At 40.3% G+C, this 15,534-nt stretch overlaps 4 protein-coding genes across 4 annotated transcripts; 1 reads left to right on the top strand and 3 right to left on the bottom strand.

Moving 5' to 3' along the window:
- Window positions 1-23: 23 nt before the first annotated feature.
- On the bottom strand, window positions 24-4,753 carry LOC135170445 (facilitated trehalose transporter Tret1-like). Its single transcript, XM_064136260.1, has 5 exons — window positions 4,381-4,753; window positions 2,297-2,495; window positions 1,642-2,086; window positions 1,111-1,437; window positions 24-977 (listed from the first exon to the last, which is right to left on the bottom strand). The coding sequence occupies exons 1-5, from the start codon at window positions 4,607-4,609 to the stop codon at window positions 525-527; spliced, it is 1,653 nt and encodes a 550-aa protein (XP_063992330.1). The 5' UTR covers window positions 4,610-4,753; the 3' UTR covers window positions 24-524.
- Window positions 4,754-5,447: 694 nt separating this feature from the next.
- LOC135170453 (facilitated trehalose transporter Tret1-like) lies at window positions 5,448-8,151 on the bottom strand. The gene is made up of 5 exons (XM_064136286.1): window positions 7,749-8,151; window positions 6,736-7,262; window positions 6,313-6,618; window positions 5,890-6,092; window positions 5,448-5,818 (listed from the first exon to the last, which is right to left on the bottom strand). Exons 1-5 carry the CDS (start codon window positions 7,837-7,839, stop codon window positions 5,533-5,535), a joined length of 1,413 nt encoding a protein of 470 aa, XP_063992356.1. The 5' UTR covers window positions 7,840-8,151; the 3' UTR covers window positions 5,448-5,532.
- Window positions 8,152-8,341: 190 nt separating this feature from the next.
- Window positions 8,342-11,566, bottom strand: LOC135170475 (protein Star-like). The gene is made up of 6 exons (XM_064136324.1): window positions 11,238-11,566; window positions 10,471-10,550; window positions 10,190-10,378; window positions 9,611-9,986; window positions 9,319-9,507; window positions 8,342-9,236 (listed from the first exon to the last, which is right to left on the bottom strand). The coding sequence occupies exons 2-6, from the start codon at window positions 10,479-10,481 to the stop codon at window positions 9,051-9,053; spliced, it is 951 nt and encodes a 316-aa protein (XP_063992394.1). The 5' UTR covers window positions 10,482-10,550; window positions 11,238-11,566; the 3' UTR covers window positions 8,342-9,050.
- A 583-nt stretch (window positions 11,567-12,149) lies between these two features.
- On the top strand, window positions 12,150-15,467 carry LOC135170451 (serine/threonine-protein kinase 32A). The gene is made up of 7 exons (XM_064136280.1): window positions 12,150-12,622; window positions 12,965-13,189; window positions 13,250-13,447; window positions 13,676-13,765; window positions 13,984-14,150; window positions 14,536-15,020; window positions 15,255-15,467. The coding sequence occupies exons 1-7, from the start codon at window positions 12,499-12,501 to the stop codon at window positions 15,403-15,405; spliced, it is 1,440 nt and encodes a 479-aa protein (XP_063992350.1). The 5' UTR covers window positions 12,150-12,498; the 3' UTR covers window positions 15,406-15,467.
- The last annotated feature ends 67 nt before the right edge of the window (window positions 15,468-15,534 follow it).

The raw sequence follows: 15,534 nt of genomic DNA, 5'->3' as shown, positions 1-15,534 counted from the left end.
TGGGGAGAAATTAAACTCTAGAATTGCAATTTGTTCTGATTTATTCAGTGATTTACACACACTATTATATCCTCATTCATTTATTAGACATAGCATCAATAAATGAGTTTATTGTTTAGTTTAAATCATGTAACAATTGTGAAAGGTAACAACCACTCACTGGAATTATAATCTAAAGAATTTTTGATCAATTCACAATCGTAAAAAATTCGTTTGTGTCTCCAATCTTCATTCATTTGTCGTGAACACATGTAATATCACTCCAATAATTTTTTTTGCCTTAAGAGGCAGATAAGAACAATATTTTTTCAGTTTTAAAGCAAACAAACAGTTGATGTTAATAATCTGTACATAGTTATTTACAAATCTGGCTCATTAGAGTGAAAATTACGACTAGACAATGGCTCATCGAAGATAATGAACAATTGAGCTGTTGCATGATTTTTAAAAAAACTGAATTGAAAAGTAGGCTAGAAAAATCTCATGCAAAACCCCAATTTGTTATCAATGGCGTTGTTATCTCATCAAGGCGAGTGTTTTTCCCTCCGCGCGTCACTGCCGTTCGAATGACGAGCCCGAGCTCCGGATCCTCCTCCCAGTTCCTCCTGGATCTGCTGGAGTGACTTACCCTTAGTCTCGGGGAGAATAAATATTGTAAACAATATACTCAAGACGCAGAACACGGCGAAGAGCCAGAAGGCTGTGTACATGCCAAAGGCGGCCTCGACGTTGCTGAAGAATTTTGTTATTAAAAATGCTAGTGTCCAGCAGACGAACACTGTGATGCCGGAGGCTTTGGCCTTGACATCTGAGGCGAACATCTCCCCCATCACTGCCCAGGGGAGGGGGCCCCAGCCGACGCAGTACGTCGCGATGAAGATCATCAGGGATGTCACTGGTAGCCAGCCCAGGGAGCTGATGTCCTCGTTGTTCTCCTCAGCTTGTTTTTTCAGATAAAAGAACAATCCTAACGCGATCTGAAAAAAACATTTGAAATATCCATGACAAACGATGGAAATAAATTGAATCGAAAGGATTTGTTCTGCGAAAAATGATAATAGAAATTGATTGAAGTGATTTCACCTGGAAATAAAAAATAAAAATACTCACTAAACTGACGGTTTCTCCAACTCCCGAAAAAATAAGCAAAATTTTCCTTCCCAAACGATCAACGACGAGTGGTGTTACACATGAGGCGCCAATCTGCACGACCCCGACGATAATTGTCGATACAGATGGGGCGAGACCGCTGTCGGGATCGTCAGCGGGCTTTGTTGCATCGAAAATCGTTTGCGAATAAAACAGGACAACGTTGATACCCGTCATTTGTTGGAATGTAACCAGTGCACTTGTGTAGATAAGCGCTCTGAAATTGCTTTTCACGCGATAGAGATCCATAATTGATGTTTCATTTTTGAATGCCTCCTCCACGGATGCCTGATGAGGATTCATTAAAAATTCATTAATGCGAAGTTACTAGGCAATCTCCACATTGACTTCAACAACTGCAGCAGAGCAACAGAAGCTGCAGAATTTTTCATTCAATATTTATGGCAAACTTTCTCGTGAATTTAAATTTGTAACTAAAATTTAAAAAAATATATTTATTTATTTTATGATTAAATTCCTATCACATCGTGCCTTGATCTCGTCGGCCTCGGCCTTGACAGCATCAGTGCTCTTCCCCCGGAGTTTAGCGAGGGCGGTGATGACCTCGGAGTGCTTTCCCCTCGCCGACAGGAAGTACGGGGACTCTGGCATGAAGAAGAACACGATGAAGAACACCACGGGAAGGATCATGCAGGTGATCCAGAAGACAGTGTAAGTGACGTAGGGGCCGATGCAGTACGCCCACAGGAGTCCAACTGTGATGAACACCTGCAGAAATGATCCGAGAATTCCCCGGATCGATGGCTCAGCTATTTCACCGGCGTACATCGGCACCACGGTGAAGGCGAAGGCTATCGCCAGGCCGCCGATGAAACGTGCCGCATACAGCATTCCGACGCTCGTTGCCGTCGCAATCAGCACCCAGCTGACGCCAAAAGGTATTATTGTCGACAGCAGTGTCTGCTTCCTCCCGATCCTGGGATGACGGAGATTACGACGAAAATGTGGAGAAAATTTGTTTTTTAATCCGACGTAACGTTTTTGAATAATGGACTGTGAATATAATCTATATAATATATTGTATATATATTGTATATATTAAATAAATAGGGAATTTTCCACCGGCTTTGATTTATCAAGGATCAATCCATCTCCTTTAATTGAGTGAGAAAAAAATATTAATTACGTTTCGGCGAGATAACCCGCGGCAAAACTTCCGACTAGAGCACCCACAGGTGTCAATGATCCGATCCACGATCCCTCCTCGTCAGTAATTTTCTCGTCGAGGGGGCTCAGGTCAGGGTCCGTCACATTGGCCTTCAGATTCCCCAGGACTGGGCTCGTCCATCCCAGGACAGCGCCGCCCGCGATGATACATAAATTCGCTGCAATTACAAATTTGTTCGGTATTTTATCAGTGGGATTATCGGTACAGGAAATGCATCAGATTCTGTGGAAACATTTGTTTGTCTTCTGCAGTTTCGAAATCTTTTTTTTCGAATTATTGAAGAAGCACTGAGTAGTCTTATCGGTTTTATCGATCATTTATCATCGATCAAGTGTTTTTTACGCGAATACGTCCCCATGAAGAAGTTTTTATGGAGAATTTATGTGACTCAGTCAATGATTGAGTCTCAACCCTTTGGAAATTGTTTTTGATTTTTTTTTCTGCAATTGAGATCTAGAAAAATTGGAGTGGATTTTTTTTTTCAATTTTTTTTGGAACCTTAGGAACGACAGAAGTTGAGAAATAAATCGCTGCGAAGCGAAATCGCGACAGTAGGCGTTTACTATTTGATAACGATAGCTTCAAATGAATGAATGGATGTTCCATGCACGTTCAACTCATAATTTACATGCGACAAATTTCATGCAGTGGATAGACGAATGAATCTGAATGCGCCGTAACGATTCACTTCCGGAATTAACCCGCGCGTAAAAAAGTTTTCAATTCGCATTTCGAGTGAATTCAAGGATTTCTAGAGAAACGACTCTCCCGATCATAGAAATTGTGAGATGATAATTCAATAATAATGAAATTATTATTAAAAATAATTTTTAATTGATTTAGACATTTCACATTTAGGGCTCTGCGTAATGGAAAAACTTTGGAGCCGCATTTTTTTGGAAATATGTTTTTGATAAAGACCTGGATAGTCACAATTTCATGAAAATTATGATCTATTCTAGACCTTCAAAATGGAAAGACAGATAACGCTCGAATGTTTATTCATCCGGGCCTTAATTCGGTATTTATGTTTCGAAATATCTGGGGTAAAGTCAACGAATTCAGAAGCTCCCAGACTGATATTTTTACCGAACAATAAAACGATCGAATCAAAAAATTGAATCGCCCACTAAATTCAATTATGACATTATTATTTTACATTATCACGACTTAAAATGTTTTGCCCAATTTTTTTATTATTCCAATCTCCAATTATTCGAAAGATGGAGAACAATTATGGGAGTGCTCATTTGGTTAATTATTTCGACCACTTTGCGGTAAGAGTACATACTACGGAATAAAATTGATACTTATTTTTTTACAATTCTACAGAAGTCTGAAATTTTCTCGAATAATTTTCAGCTAAATAGTACTCAAATGACGATAATTACTTTTATGGCTTTACTATTGTCTGGAAAAATACTACCGGAGAATATGGTTTTCATAATAATATTAGTATCTGGAAATGCCTTCCGTATAGTACCAACTCAAGGTTTTCTAGAGTAATATTTCTTCCGAATGTTGTATTAAGTGAATTGAGTAATGATCATTGAATATATCATTTCAACTCGGAGTTATTTCCTCAATATGTTTTTCATTCACGAGTGTTCAAACTGTTGGAAGAGCTGTCCGAGTGCCTGCGTTGATTCACATGTTACCACAAATTGTTATTAACAGTTAGACTGACAATTGAAAAAATTTTATGGTTTAAAAAATCGAGATTTCGAGATAGTTTCCAGTCATTAAATCCAGGTGACAGTAATTGTCGGTGTTTTACCACTGTCTTATCGTAAAATACTCCTGAATATTGATACTGAGGGATGAAGGCCGTCGTTCACTAAAGATTTCCAAAAAATTCGTTTGCATAATTTAAATAAAAATATCCAAAGTTGTGCAGCAAATTTAAAAAAGAAATTCACCTTCGAAAAGTCCGGAAATTGCGAGGTAATCAGGTCGCGATCAGAAACTCTGACATTCCATCTCAAAAGTGTAATTAAAAATTAAGGAAAATAAAATACCAAAAAATAAAATTTGGGACTTACCAGCGATAGCAGCCACAAACTGATACGACTTGGATCCACTTTCCTCGACCATTGTCTCTGGCACTTGGGGAGCCCGAGTGAAAACAACCCGATCCTCGATCTCCTGATTCTCCTCGGGATCGAGAGTAGAATCCGTTGATGTTGGCAGAGGTTTCGTGGCAACTGGTGTGTATCCATACTCTTTATATTGTCCCCCCTTACCAGCGGAGGATTCCTCACCAGTGCTCATAGTGGGGGCAGTAAAATAGTAAATCCTTCACCAGGTGAATCACAATATAAGTTCTCTCACGAGGAATATTTTCCCAGCGACAGATTTTTTTTTTCCGAGCTGTCGTCCACGAACTTCACCAGAGGCTGTCTGAAAGTCAAGTGACTCCACCTCATCTCTCCCAACGCTACCTCGATAAATATCTAATTGTGTAACACAATTGATAGTGAGCTGATTGTCAACGATTGGCTGATTTTTAAAATCTCCAAATGAAGAACAGAATTAGCTCATAAATCAGAATTTCTTTATTCATTCAGTGGATTCATACATCGATCAGCATCGAGAATATATTAGGACCTAGTGATGAACGAAGTCACAACCATTGGCAGTGCAATATGCGATTTATCGAGAATGAAATGCCTTATCATTTCGGTGGAATAAAGCAGTTTCAATGGGCTGTGATTACTTTGATACTAATACTTATTTGCGTTATCAATTGATAGTTAATCGATGGAAACCAATCGTGACACATTGGTAGCCCTCTTCAGATAGGCAATCAGTCTAATCTTGCAGGAATTGTACTGCAGCATTTGCCCTACTGGCACTCCAGTTTTTATCGCGATTTTCCTATTATTTTTCTTCCTGTCTCTAATGGAGATATTTTTCCTGACAATGACGATAATCTGATTATGTCAACACTAAAAAAAATATTCTTTTGGCAAATATATTTCCAAAAGACAAAACTAATGTCAGGTAAATTGTCCTCGTCTTCAGAAGGAAAGTAAAAATTTTTGTTCCGGAAAATTTCCAGTCGCGAGTTCCTCGATATAACTAAGAAGAATCTCTTTAAAAAAATTGATATTTTTCGCAATGATGATTGGACTGTTAAAAAATAAACGACATTACGAACTAGGGGATTAAAAATAATTGGCTTAATTAAATAATCAAAGAGTTGAGCCTCGACTACTGTTAAGTTCGTTCTGAATTTCCTGGAGTGTTTTTCCTTTTGTCTCAGGGACAAACAAGTACTCAAATATTGAACCGATTAGCATGATACAAGCGAATATCCAGAAGGTCATAGCAGGACCCAGATTTTCCTTCATTGATGGGAATGTTTTTGTGACGAGAAACACCAGGAACCAGTTGAGCATAACGGCTAGACCTGACGCCAGTGCTTTCGTTTCTATCGTGAATAGCTCGGGCATCAGCATCCAGGCTATTGGTCCCAGTCTGTCATCGAGGACAATTATTGATTGTAAAAAATTATGAATTGTAATTACCCTAGGAAACAAGATACTCACCCCACGGAGAAGGCGATCATGAACAGAGCTAGAGAAGTGAGGGGTAGCCAGGCCAAACTGGAGACATCACTCCCACCGTCGTTGAGTTTAAAATAAATTCCAAGAGCAATCAAACTGATTCCCATGAGGGTTGAGGACAGGATTAGAAGGGGTTTTCTACCAGCGCGATCGACAATTATCGCTGCGACACCGGACATCAGGAACTAACGCAAAAAAAATTTAGAAAATTGTTAGACTGATTGAAATCGTCAGAAAGTTAATTAGATTTCCTAGAATACTAGGCAATAAACTAGACTTGCGGTCGTAATTAGAAAATTGATAAAAATCAATTGATTTAAATTTAATTGACTATAAATTACCTGAAATTTTAATAAATTGATGTGGCTAATTTAAGTGATCAATTGGTTATCGATTTTTACGTACCTGAACAAGCGCCACGATAATGGCAGCTAAATCTGAACTCATTTTGCTACCAGCAGCCTCGAAGATAGTGACAGTATAGAAAATGACAGCGTTGATACCAGACAATTGCTGAAAAGTCATGACACCGAAACAGGCAAGAACCGCTCGACGAGATCCCCTAGTTTTTATTAAATCGAAGACTGAGCTTCTTCGGGACGAATTTTCCTCAGCCTCCCGTTGCATCTCTGCTAACTCTTCACTCGGGTTATACCCGGGCCCTCGAAGAAGTTTCAGGGCCTGTGTCGCCTCTGACTTTCGTCCTTGACTCTTTACATAGCACACAATCAGAGAAAGTGAATGGAACGAACAACAATTGGAGGAGAATACATCCCGTCAACTTGAAATTTATATTGGATCTTTTTAAATAAACAAAACTGTACTTACAACTAACCAGGCAGGTGACTCAGGCATAATGATAAAGGTCCCCACGAAGAGGACCTCGACCAAAGCACAGAGATTCGCAAAGAGAGTGTACGACGTGATGGCCCCCAGGATAAAAGCCATGAGGATTCCGCCTCCTAGAAACAGTTGGAACATCGCTCCCAGTGTTCCCCTGGCCGAGGGCGTTGCTATTTCCGCGATGTACGAGGGCACCTGGACGCAGGCAGCGCCGACACCGATGCCGACGATGAATCGTGCCACGCAGAGCATCCAGAGAGTTTTGGCGAACATGATCATCACCCAGGAGAGGAAGAAGGGCGCGGCGACGAGAAGAAGGGACTTCTTGCGACCGATTCTGTTGGCGAGGGCCCCGGCAGGCAGGGCGCCGGCGATTGCCCCGAGGGCGAGGAGGGAACTCACCCAGGAGCCTTCCTCCTTGGAGACGGGCAAGAAGGAATCCTTGGTGAGCGTGGGGAGGATCGGGGAGGTCCACGCGAGGGCTGTCCCCACTCCCACAGCCAACAAACTTGCTGGAATTTTTTTCTTTCATTTTATTTTCAATTTTTGAATACTCACATATCTCCAGTATTTCATGAGACAAATAAACTATCGACGTGAAATTTTATAAACTTTGTTTCATTGCCGAGGTGGAGAACCGTTGGAACATAATTAAATTTTCAGGCAAGACATTAAATTCAAATTAATGAGATAAGCTACGAAGTGTTCGGTTCAGATAAGACGCGGTACCTTAATTTATAATTTTAATGAATATAAACATATATATTTTTTATACACATATTTATTCCTTTGTGAAATTTTTTTTTTAATATTGGAATGAAAAAAAAGTTATGTATAGTCACATATGATTTAGGACAAATCAATTACACGAAATCATGTCATTCAATCAACTCTTCCCTGATAACTCTCAATCAGACACTAGTAAACGTGGTCCCATTTTTATTAATATCCCAAAAATTAAGTTGTGCCACATATTTTGGTACCGCACGAAAGCTCACCTGAACATGCTGCGAGATACTGCCACAGTTTGGCGCTCTCCTGCTTCCCCAGAGGACCCGTGTGTTGTCTGATCATCTCCGAGGTCTCCATGTCAGTAAAAAAAAATGTCCACAGGTCTTCCGACCGAAATAAATCGTGATAAAAATCGTTTCGACGCGTCCAGCGCGTCCCCCTACCAAATTTCCCAAAGAAATGAAGACCCGTCAGTGACGGATATCGAGCCAATACTATCACTCCCCCACAATCATCGATCAGTTATCGTGTGGATCGGAAAATCCATCGGAAAAAATAGTACACTGATTTCTTCGTAGAGTAAATGCAGGATATGCTGGCCATTGCCGTGATAATGTCACAATTCGAGTGCTTCGATATTTTTTTATTGACAAGTCTATTTGGCCGGGGCGAGGAGCAACGAGGAATTGGTCATTAGTCGACGAGCCCGGGGCTTTGAGTTTTATCGACTGTATTTGTTCGTAGAATCTTGAAAAAATCAGGGAATACTTGGAGTTGCACTCAAGCCCATTCTGTCATTGTGAATCGGTGGTTTACCTTCGTCACACGACAAACTGTCATTGAAAATCAATGGACACTGTTTTGCTTTCATGTGTTGTTTATTTTTATTTTATAAAAAAAGAAGAAAAATTTTAACAGAGGAGAACTGATCACTCGGGGTTCGTCGCTCTACGTACGACATGAAGGTCTTTATTGTTCCTAAATTGGGCCCTTGCACGATTTTTTTACAGCTGGACAGGAAATTCACTGAAGTATCCAGTCCCTTTCATTAAATATCATGTAATATTTATTTTTTCATTAAAAAGTCATGCAACTGCCCAACTTTTCTGAGCTATGAAATTCCCCTCCCCGTTCCCTGGGAATCGAACGTTGAATCAAGCTATCTTAAACGCTAATAAGGCCCTTAAATACTCGATATGAAAACATGATCGTTCTAGTGGTAATACTCGTATCAACATCATCCCTTGGAAAAAGTTTAAGCAAAAAAAATTGGTAGAAAAAGATGACTTAAATAATTGTAGAAAACACACTTTGATGTGGACTAAAAACCAAGGGCTATTGGCAGTGGTCCAATAAAATGAATTAAACTAATGACAGCTGCGCGATTATTACTATGATCGTATAAAATAAATGCGTACGATTTTTTCCCCGTCATGATAAAAAGAAAATGTTTGTAATTGTTCTTACGGTTGATCAGTTGGATAATCCGCCGGGTCTGGACGCGAATTTTAATATCTCACTAATACCTACACTGGCATAATCTTCAGTTATAATTTCTCTTTTGATTTCTATATTTTAAGTAATGTCGAGTATGTGAATATCAATTTGCCAGTGTCAGTTCTGTTAACGAGTTTGTATCGTCTCACTGATAACTTAGCGATTAGTGATCTTACGTCGGCCTCGCTTTGGTGGTTACTCGTTCTAATTGACAGAACTGATATTCGTATTACATCCCAGGGAATAGTGTCGAGGACCTGGAAATAACCGTTGAATTACTATTCAATAAAAATTAAGGACAATTCACTTTTCATACAAAATTTATCTCTTATCAATTACCTGACTGTCGGAAGAGTCAATGCTGTCCAGACTGAAGTAATCAATCGTCGTTTGATTATAAGCAAGAAGTAGACTGTAAAGTGGGAAGCACTTGAGCCTCATCGTTGGAAGACCCTCGTCAGGGAATAGACTATTGGGGCCTTCGCTTAGCTTGGTAACTCGCACGTCGGACTCTTGATGATACGTAATCTGTCGAGCGAAATTCGCGTCACAACGGGGAAAAAACAAATCAGCAAAAACCGGTGAGAAAGCACCGGTGGAACCATGAGCTCAGTAAAAATGATGTTTTTACCTCTTTGGTATCTTTGTCGGTGCTCAAACAGGCATGGACAGCACGTGTCATTGGATTCCTGAAGCTCTTGCTCGCTTCGAAGAAGGATTTGAAGTCGGTAAGTACAAGTAATCCACGCCAGGCATAATTCGCCTCCAACCAGGAGCTCGTGGAGATAGCGCCAGCGTGATTTATGTACTCGAGATAAACTCCCTCCCGCTTGCCCTTGAAAAAATTCACCAAAAATTTCTCCTCCGGGGTTTCGGTTATATTATGGAGCTCCTTGTTCATTGGCTTCTTCAAATGGACTTCTCGAATGTACGTTACTAGCTGGGGATTATCCATTGACACGCCGAATACATAATCTCTAGTCATATTTGCATCGAAGGCTTGTCTTCTGCGGAATCGATAAATAAAATTGTAAAAAATTGACTGAATTACGGAAGAGAAGGACTTAAAGTTTTTTGTTTATAAAAAAAATCAAATAAAAATTATCGAGGCGTGAGGCAAAAGCTTTGAAAATATATGCAACAATTTTTATTCAATTTTCTTTGCATCCTCTGCCATCCGTGACAATATAATTCGCGATAAATAAATTACCTTTGTGCAGCTGCTTCACTCCAAATAAGCAGAAGAGCCATTGCCGTGGAAAATGCCGCCAAGAAGGCAAGACAAGGAGCAACACGACGCAACCACGTCTTCTTTATTTCCCCAGGTAGAGGAACCGAGGCTATAGGTAATGTGGCTGTGCCACCGGCCACCGATGGTATTACCCCAGCACCTGTCATCCTACCGCAAAAAATTGTTTCACAAAACACGTGAATTTTTTCTCCTCACGATTCCGCAATTGTGTCTTTTTGTTATGGAAAAGGGTCACTCACTTGCCCTCCATTCCCTTGGAACCCTCCAGTGTGATGGTTGTTAATTCCTCGGTTGGTACTTAATTTGTTTAATAGTAGACCTGTGGTAGAGATAATAAATTAAAATTAATTTAACATTGTAGTTTATTCAGAACTCAATGGCAGGTGCGACAATTAATTTCTACCGGTTCGCAGATTGTTTTTCTCCAAATGAAGTTCGATTCAAGGATATCAAGTCTTTTTTATTTATGTTAAATGCTAAAAAATCAGTCATTCTCGTTAATCAACTCCTGAATTCCCCCAAATGATATCTGTTGGCAGGGGATGATAGGGAGCTCTAGATAGTAATGAAAATTGTTGTTGAAACTTTTTTATCTAAGTTCTCTCGACATTTTTTAAATAAAAATTCCTTCCTAAAAATTTGTGACACCAAAAAATCAACAAAAATCCATTTCTCGTACACCATCTCATGACAGATCCGGATAAATGCTGTCACCAGAAGGCTCTAAGGACTTGACAATGACTCATATTTTTTTTTCCCCTAGGAACTTCTTTTTTCACTGCAACTTCCTCCAAAAATCATACCCAGGAACTGATATCTCAGTTCCTGGACTCGTGAGCAATCCTAGACGCCGATTCTGATTCCCCTGAGTTTAATTGTTCCCCTGCAACAATGGTGTCGAGCCCCAAATTGTTTAGACCTCGTAATGGAGCACTCCCTGTCGTCTGAGCGTTCCCCAGACATTCTCCAACATCAGCATCCCCCAATTAACAATTATATCACTCACCTGACGACCTCTTATCACTGAGACAGCAGCTGCTCCCCCCCAATCCTTCATGAAAAAAACAATGGCTCCGTAAACACTGAGAGAATGTCCTTTAGACGCTACCGCACTTTACATTATTCCCTATTTCGCAATTCGCTAGTCCCCGGGATTTGGCAAGTACCGACGTCTGCAGCGACGAAAGGAATGCTGAGCACATGTGTTCCTCAGATGGATGAGTAATACTATTATGGGGATGATGCCAAGAGAAAAAAAAATCACAGGAGACCGAAGGGAAGGAGCACACAATGCGAACTCACTCGGAGATGCTCGATGAGTCGCCGTTGCGACCGGTCGAAATGAAAGTTACTAGATGGTAGACGAGAGTCACTATATAGGGATGAAGGGGGCGACGAGTTTCCAGGGGAGGGGATGCGATATTTTGGGGATCGCGGATTATTTATTTATTTTTCAATGAAATTGACACGATTGATTTTACGACTCATTCTAGCAAATTTATAAATCAATTCGCTGAGTTATTATTATTATTGTGATGGGGGTCTCGTGAACTTTTCGGCGCGCTGTGTATAGAATTAAAAAAAATATTTTTAGTGGATTTGAAATTCGAAAATTTAAAATTACCAACATTTGTTATTAATAAATGAAGCACTTGATGTGTTAAAAATGTTACTTTTTCGTGCACTGCAGTGAGAACAATTTTTTGACTCGTGGAAAAAGTGTTTTTCTTTTAACCCGGACGAAAAAGTTGTTTTTTCGTACGGACGCGGTGAGAAGGCATTTTCGCGCGCTATCGGTTCAAAAGCAATTGATCGACTTCGACAAAATGAAAAAGCTCATATCTTTGGGGATGAAAAATTCTTAAAAATTGTTAACCGTGTGGTAAACTCGTTGAACCCCTTGCGCAGACGCACATCCCCCAGTTAATTCCACATTCATTGTGTTTATGAATGTTATTCCAGGACGCAGGCTCGTGCATCGCCTTGCGCCGGCCGAGGAGTGTCCCGAGGAGGCGTGAAAACCTCCACCACAACAATCCTCCGTCAATTAAGTTCACATCTTGCTTTTCTACTGTTTTTATATCGTCGTGTTGTGAACAAGGAGAACGCGAATGTCAATAGTATGCAGTGTCTGTGTACGTGGTGCGCATCCGTCGTAAGTTGCGAGTGAATTCCAACATCGGGGAGGCGACGACGACGGCCCACGGTGTATCATGGTTTTAATTGACAAGTCAATTGTATTAATACTGAGATAATGCGAAAAGTTGATGTATCGAGGGAATGACGTTCATCGATTCACTCGTGGAACGTTGTTATTCTCAAACGCACGCCGACCGCTGGCTACAATGGGTGGAAATCACTCGAGGAGCTTTCCAACTCCTGGAGAAGATGGTGAGACACGTAATACAGTTTATGATTATTCACTGGGACCCTGAGAGTCGTTGGATTTTTTTTTGTGGAAATATTTCACTGCTCATTCGATCTACTATTCATTTATGTTTATAATTAATTTGTGATGTTGTCGTGTAATTTTTGGAATTGATTTTCTGCTGATTTGATAAATCAATCAATCTCTCAATCGTTATCCAATTATTGCTGTATAGACATATTTGACTGGAGGAGAAATTACATTTGTCACAGGATCATATTTTTGATTGTTCGGTGTTTGGAATTATTTATTGAAACTGGTAAACTGTTGGTAATTTGATTTTCCAAATTTCTTGTGATTCGCAGTAAATTTCGATCACTTCCAAATTCTCCGAGCGATCGGCAAAGGGAGCTTCGGTAAAGTATGCATCGTGGAGAAACGAGGTAAACCTGGACAGATGTACGCGATGAAATACGTTCGCAAGACGGAGTGTGTCGAGAGAGGAGCGCTGAGGAATGTTCTCCGAGAAGTTGAGATTCTCTCAAAATTAGAACACCCCTTCCTCGCGAATCTTTGGTTCAGCTTTCAAGGTAGAATGCCGAGCCACACGATCCATTCTCCCTCATAAAGATTCAAATTTTTCATTGCAGACGAGGAGGACCTGTTTATGGTGTCGGATTTGCTGCTGGGGGGTGACCTGAGGTATCACATTCAGAAGAAAGTTCATTTCACGGAGTCCAGTGTCGTTCTCTTCATCGCTGAGATTGGCCTGGCTTTGGATTATCTCAGGAGTAAGAGAATTGTTCACAGGGACTTGAAACCGGATAACATTCTGCTGGACGAGGAAGGTGGGTGGTTGTTAATGTCAGGGTATTTATGGGAAATGTCTATGTTAATTACATTATTTAAATGTAGTTATATGAGTCTATTGCAAAGAATTATTCCAGTCTCTCATTGATTGTATATAAATTCGGATTAATTAAAAGCTCTCGGCGATGAGTGGGTGTACCACTCATGTAACAAAGAATATTCATAAAAAAAATAATCGTTCAAAACCGTCGTTTATTTGTTGAAAGGTCATGCACACGTTACGGATTTCAACGTGGCCACTACCCTCGAGGAAAATCAATTGGCGACATCGGTGTCAGGAACGAGGCCCTATATCGGTGAGGGTTGAATGATCTGGCTAAAAATTCACGAGCCATTATCCTCATTCTCTAAATCATAAACAATCTCTAGACTGTTCTTGTCTGACGGAAAGCTATCTCCTTTAACATTCATAAATTACATACATATTTTTAACAAAAAATATCGCTGTCCCATTTTTTTACAAAATATCTCTTGAACTATATAAATTTAAATTAATTCCCCACTTGACCAACAGCCCCAGAAATTTTCATGTGCACCTGCGATTCCTCGGCGATTCAGGGGTACGACTACTCGGTAGATTGGTGGAGTCTGGGGGTCCTCGCCTGGGAAACCCTGGAAGGTGTCAGGCCATTTCACGTTCTCGCGCATGCAACACATTTAGAGGCTCTTCGCATCATGCAGGTGAGCTTTAAAAAGCACCTATTTTTATGTCCTCCTTCAGTAACACTTTTGCAAAACGTCGAGTGGTTTATTATCCCTATAAATAACACAATAAAGCGGAGGAGGAAAGTAAAATACGGATATAAAATACGAAGAGGAGGAAAATTGAGAAATTGGGTCAGCTTTAAATTGCCACTTGCGGGAGATGAATTTCTCGCTCCATTGAGTTTCAATTTCGAAGATGGCTTTCAGGAAAAACTATCAATGTTTCTGGAGTTGTTGATGAGGGGAAAAATGATTGAATACCGAGAATTCGCTGGGGAATTCGATGGGATCCGAAAGCACAAAAATCGAAATTGAAAGAAAATATTAATAAAGTAAATCAAAAGAATTTTTATTCATTTAGAACGGCAGACCGATTCCCCCCTCAGATTGGAGCAAACCGACGGCGACCCTCCTGGAGTCCCTCCTGACATTCGACCCCAAGAACCGCCTGACGAGCCTCCAGGACCTCCAAAAGACCGACGCCATGCTTTCCTTTGATTTCGACCAAATTCTCAAGAAACAAGTGAAGCCCATATTCACCCCCTCGAAAGATCACCTGAATTGTGATCCCACCTTCGAACTGGAGGAGATGATAATCGAGACCAGGCCCCTCCACAAGAAGAAGAAGCGACTGGCCAAGCAGAGGTCCCTAAGGTGTCAGGATATCACTGAACAGACTGAATCGAGTTTGGCGAATGGAATTGATACAATTAAACTTGCCTTTATACCTGAATATCTAGTTTATAATAGAGAACGGGAAATGGAGCGAAGGGAGCGGGAGGTCAAGGAGGCGGAGTGGGAAGAGGAGCTCAGGCGAGCTATGGCACATGCTGAAACAAAACTAAGGTTTGATGAATTTTAAAGAGAAATAGAGACTTTAAATTTCGATCCACTGTCTGGATTGATCAACAGTAATTTAATTAATTAATACAAAATATTTTTTCAACTCTACACGAGATAGTAAGGATCAGTAAACCCATGAGTGAAGAATTAATATCGATGAATCATTGCAAATAAAGTCCAATTGTGTTTCTGTTATATTTTGTTTTGAAATAACAGATAGAAAATATTGACTTTCAGGGAGACTGACGTCGACAAACTGCGAAAAAATCGTCTGAGTTTTCGTTCGCGTTTCGAGCACGTGTCCTCGCGAAAGGCAAAACAACCGGAGCAAGCGCATTCACTGGATATTGACTATATCGATGTCACCCCTGAATCGTCTACCTCTTAAAACCAAAATTGTAGCTGTGAATGTATTTTTGATCGCTGATAAGCAAAACAACTTGTAAATATTCTATTTAATAACGATGATTTTCTAGCGAAGGCACAATTTTTAAATTCCTACGTCTGACAAATAGCG

This window comes from Diachasmimorpha longicaudata, chromosome 17 (genome assembly GCF_034640455.1).
Source record: "Diachasmimorpha longicaudata isolate KC_UGA_2023 chromosome 17, iyDiaLong2, whole genome shotgun sequence".
In the NCBI taxonomy this organism is placed as follows: domain Eukaryota; kingdom Metazoa; phylum Arthropoda; class Insecta; order Hymenoptera; family Braconidae; genus Diachasmimorpha; species Diachasmimorpha longicaudata.
Note: the sequence above shows the minus strand (reverse complement) of the source record. Positions and strands in the feature narration are given on the sequence as shown.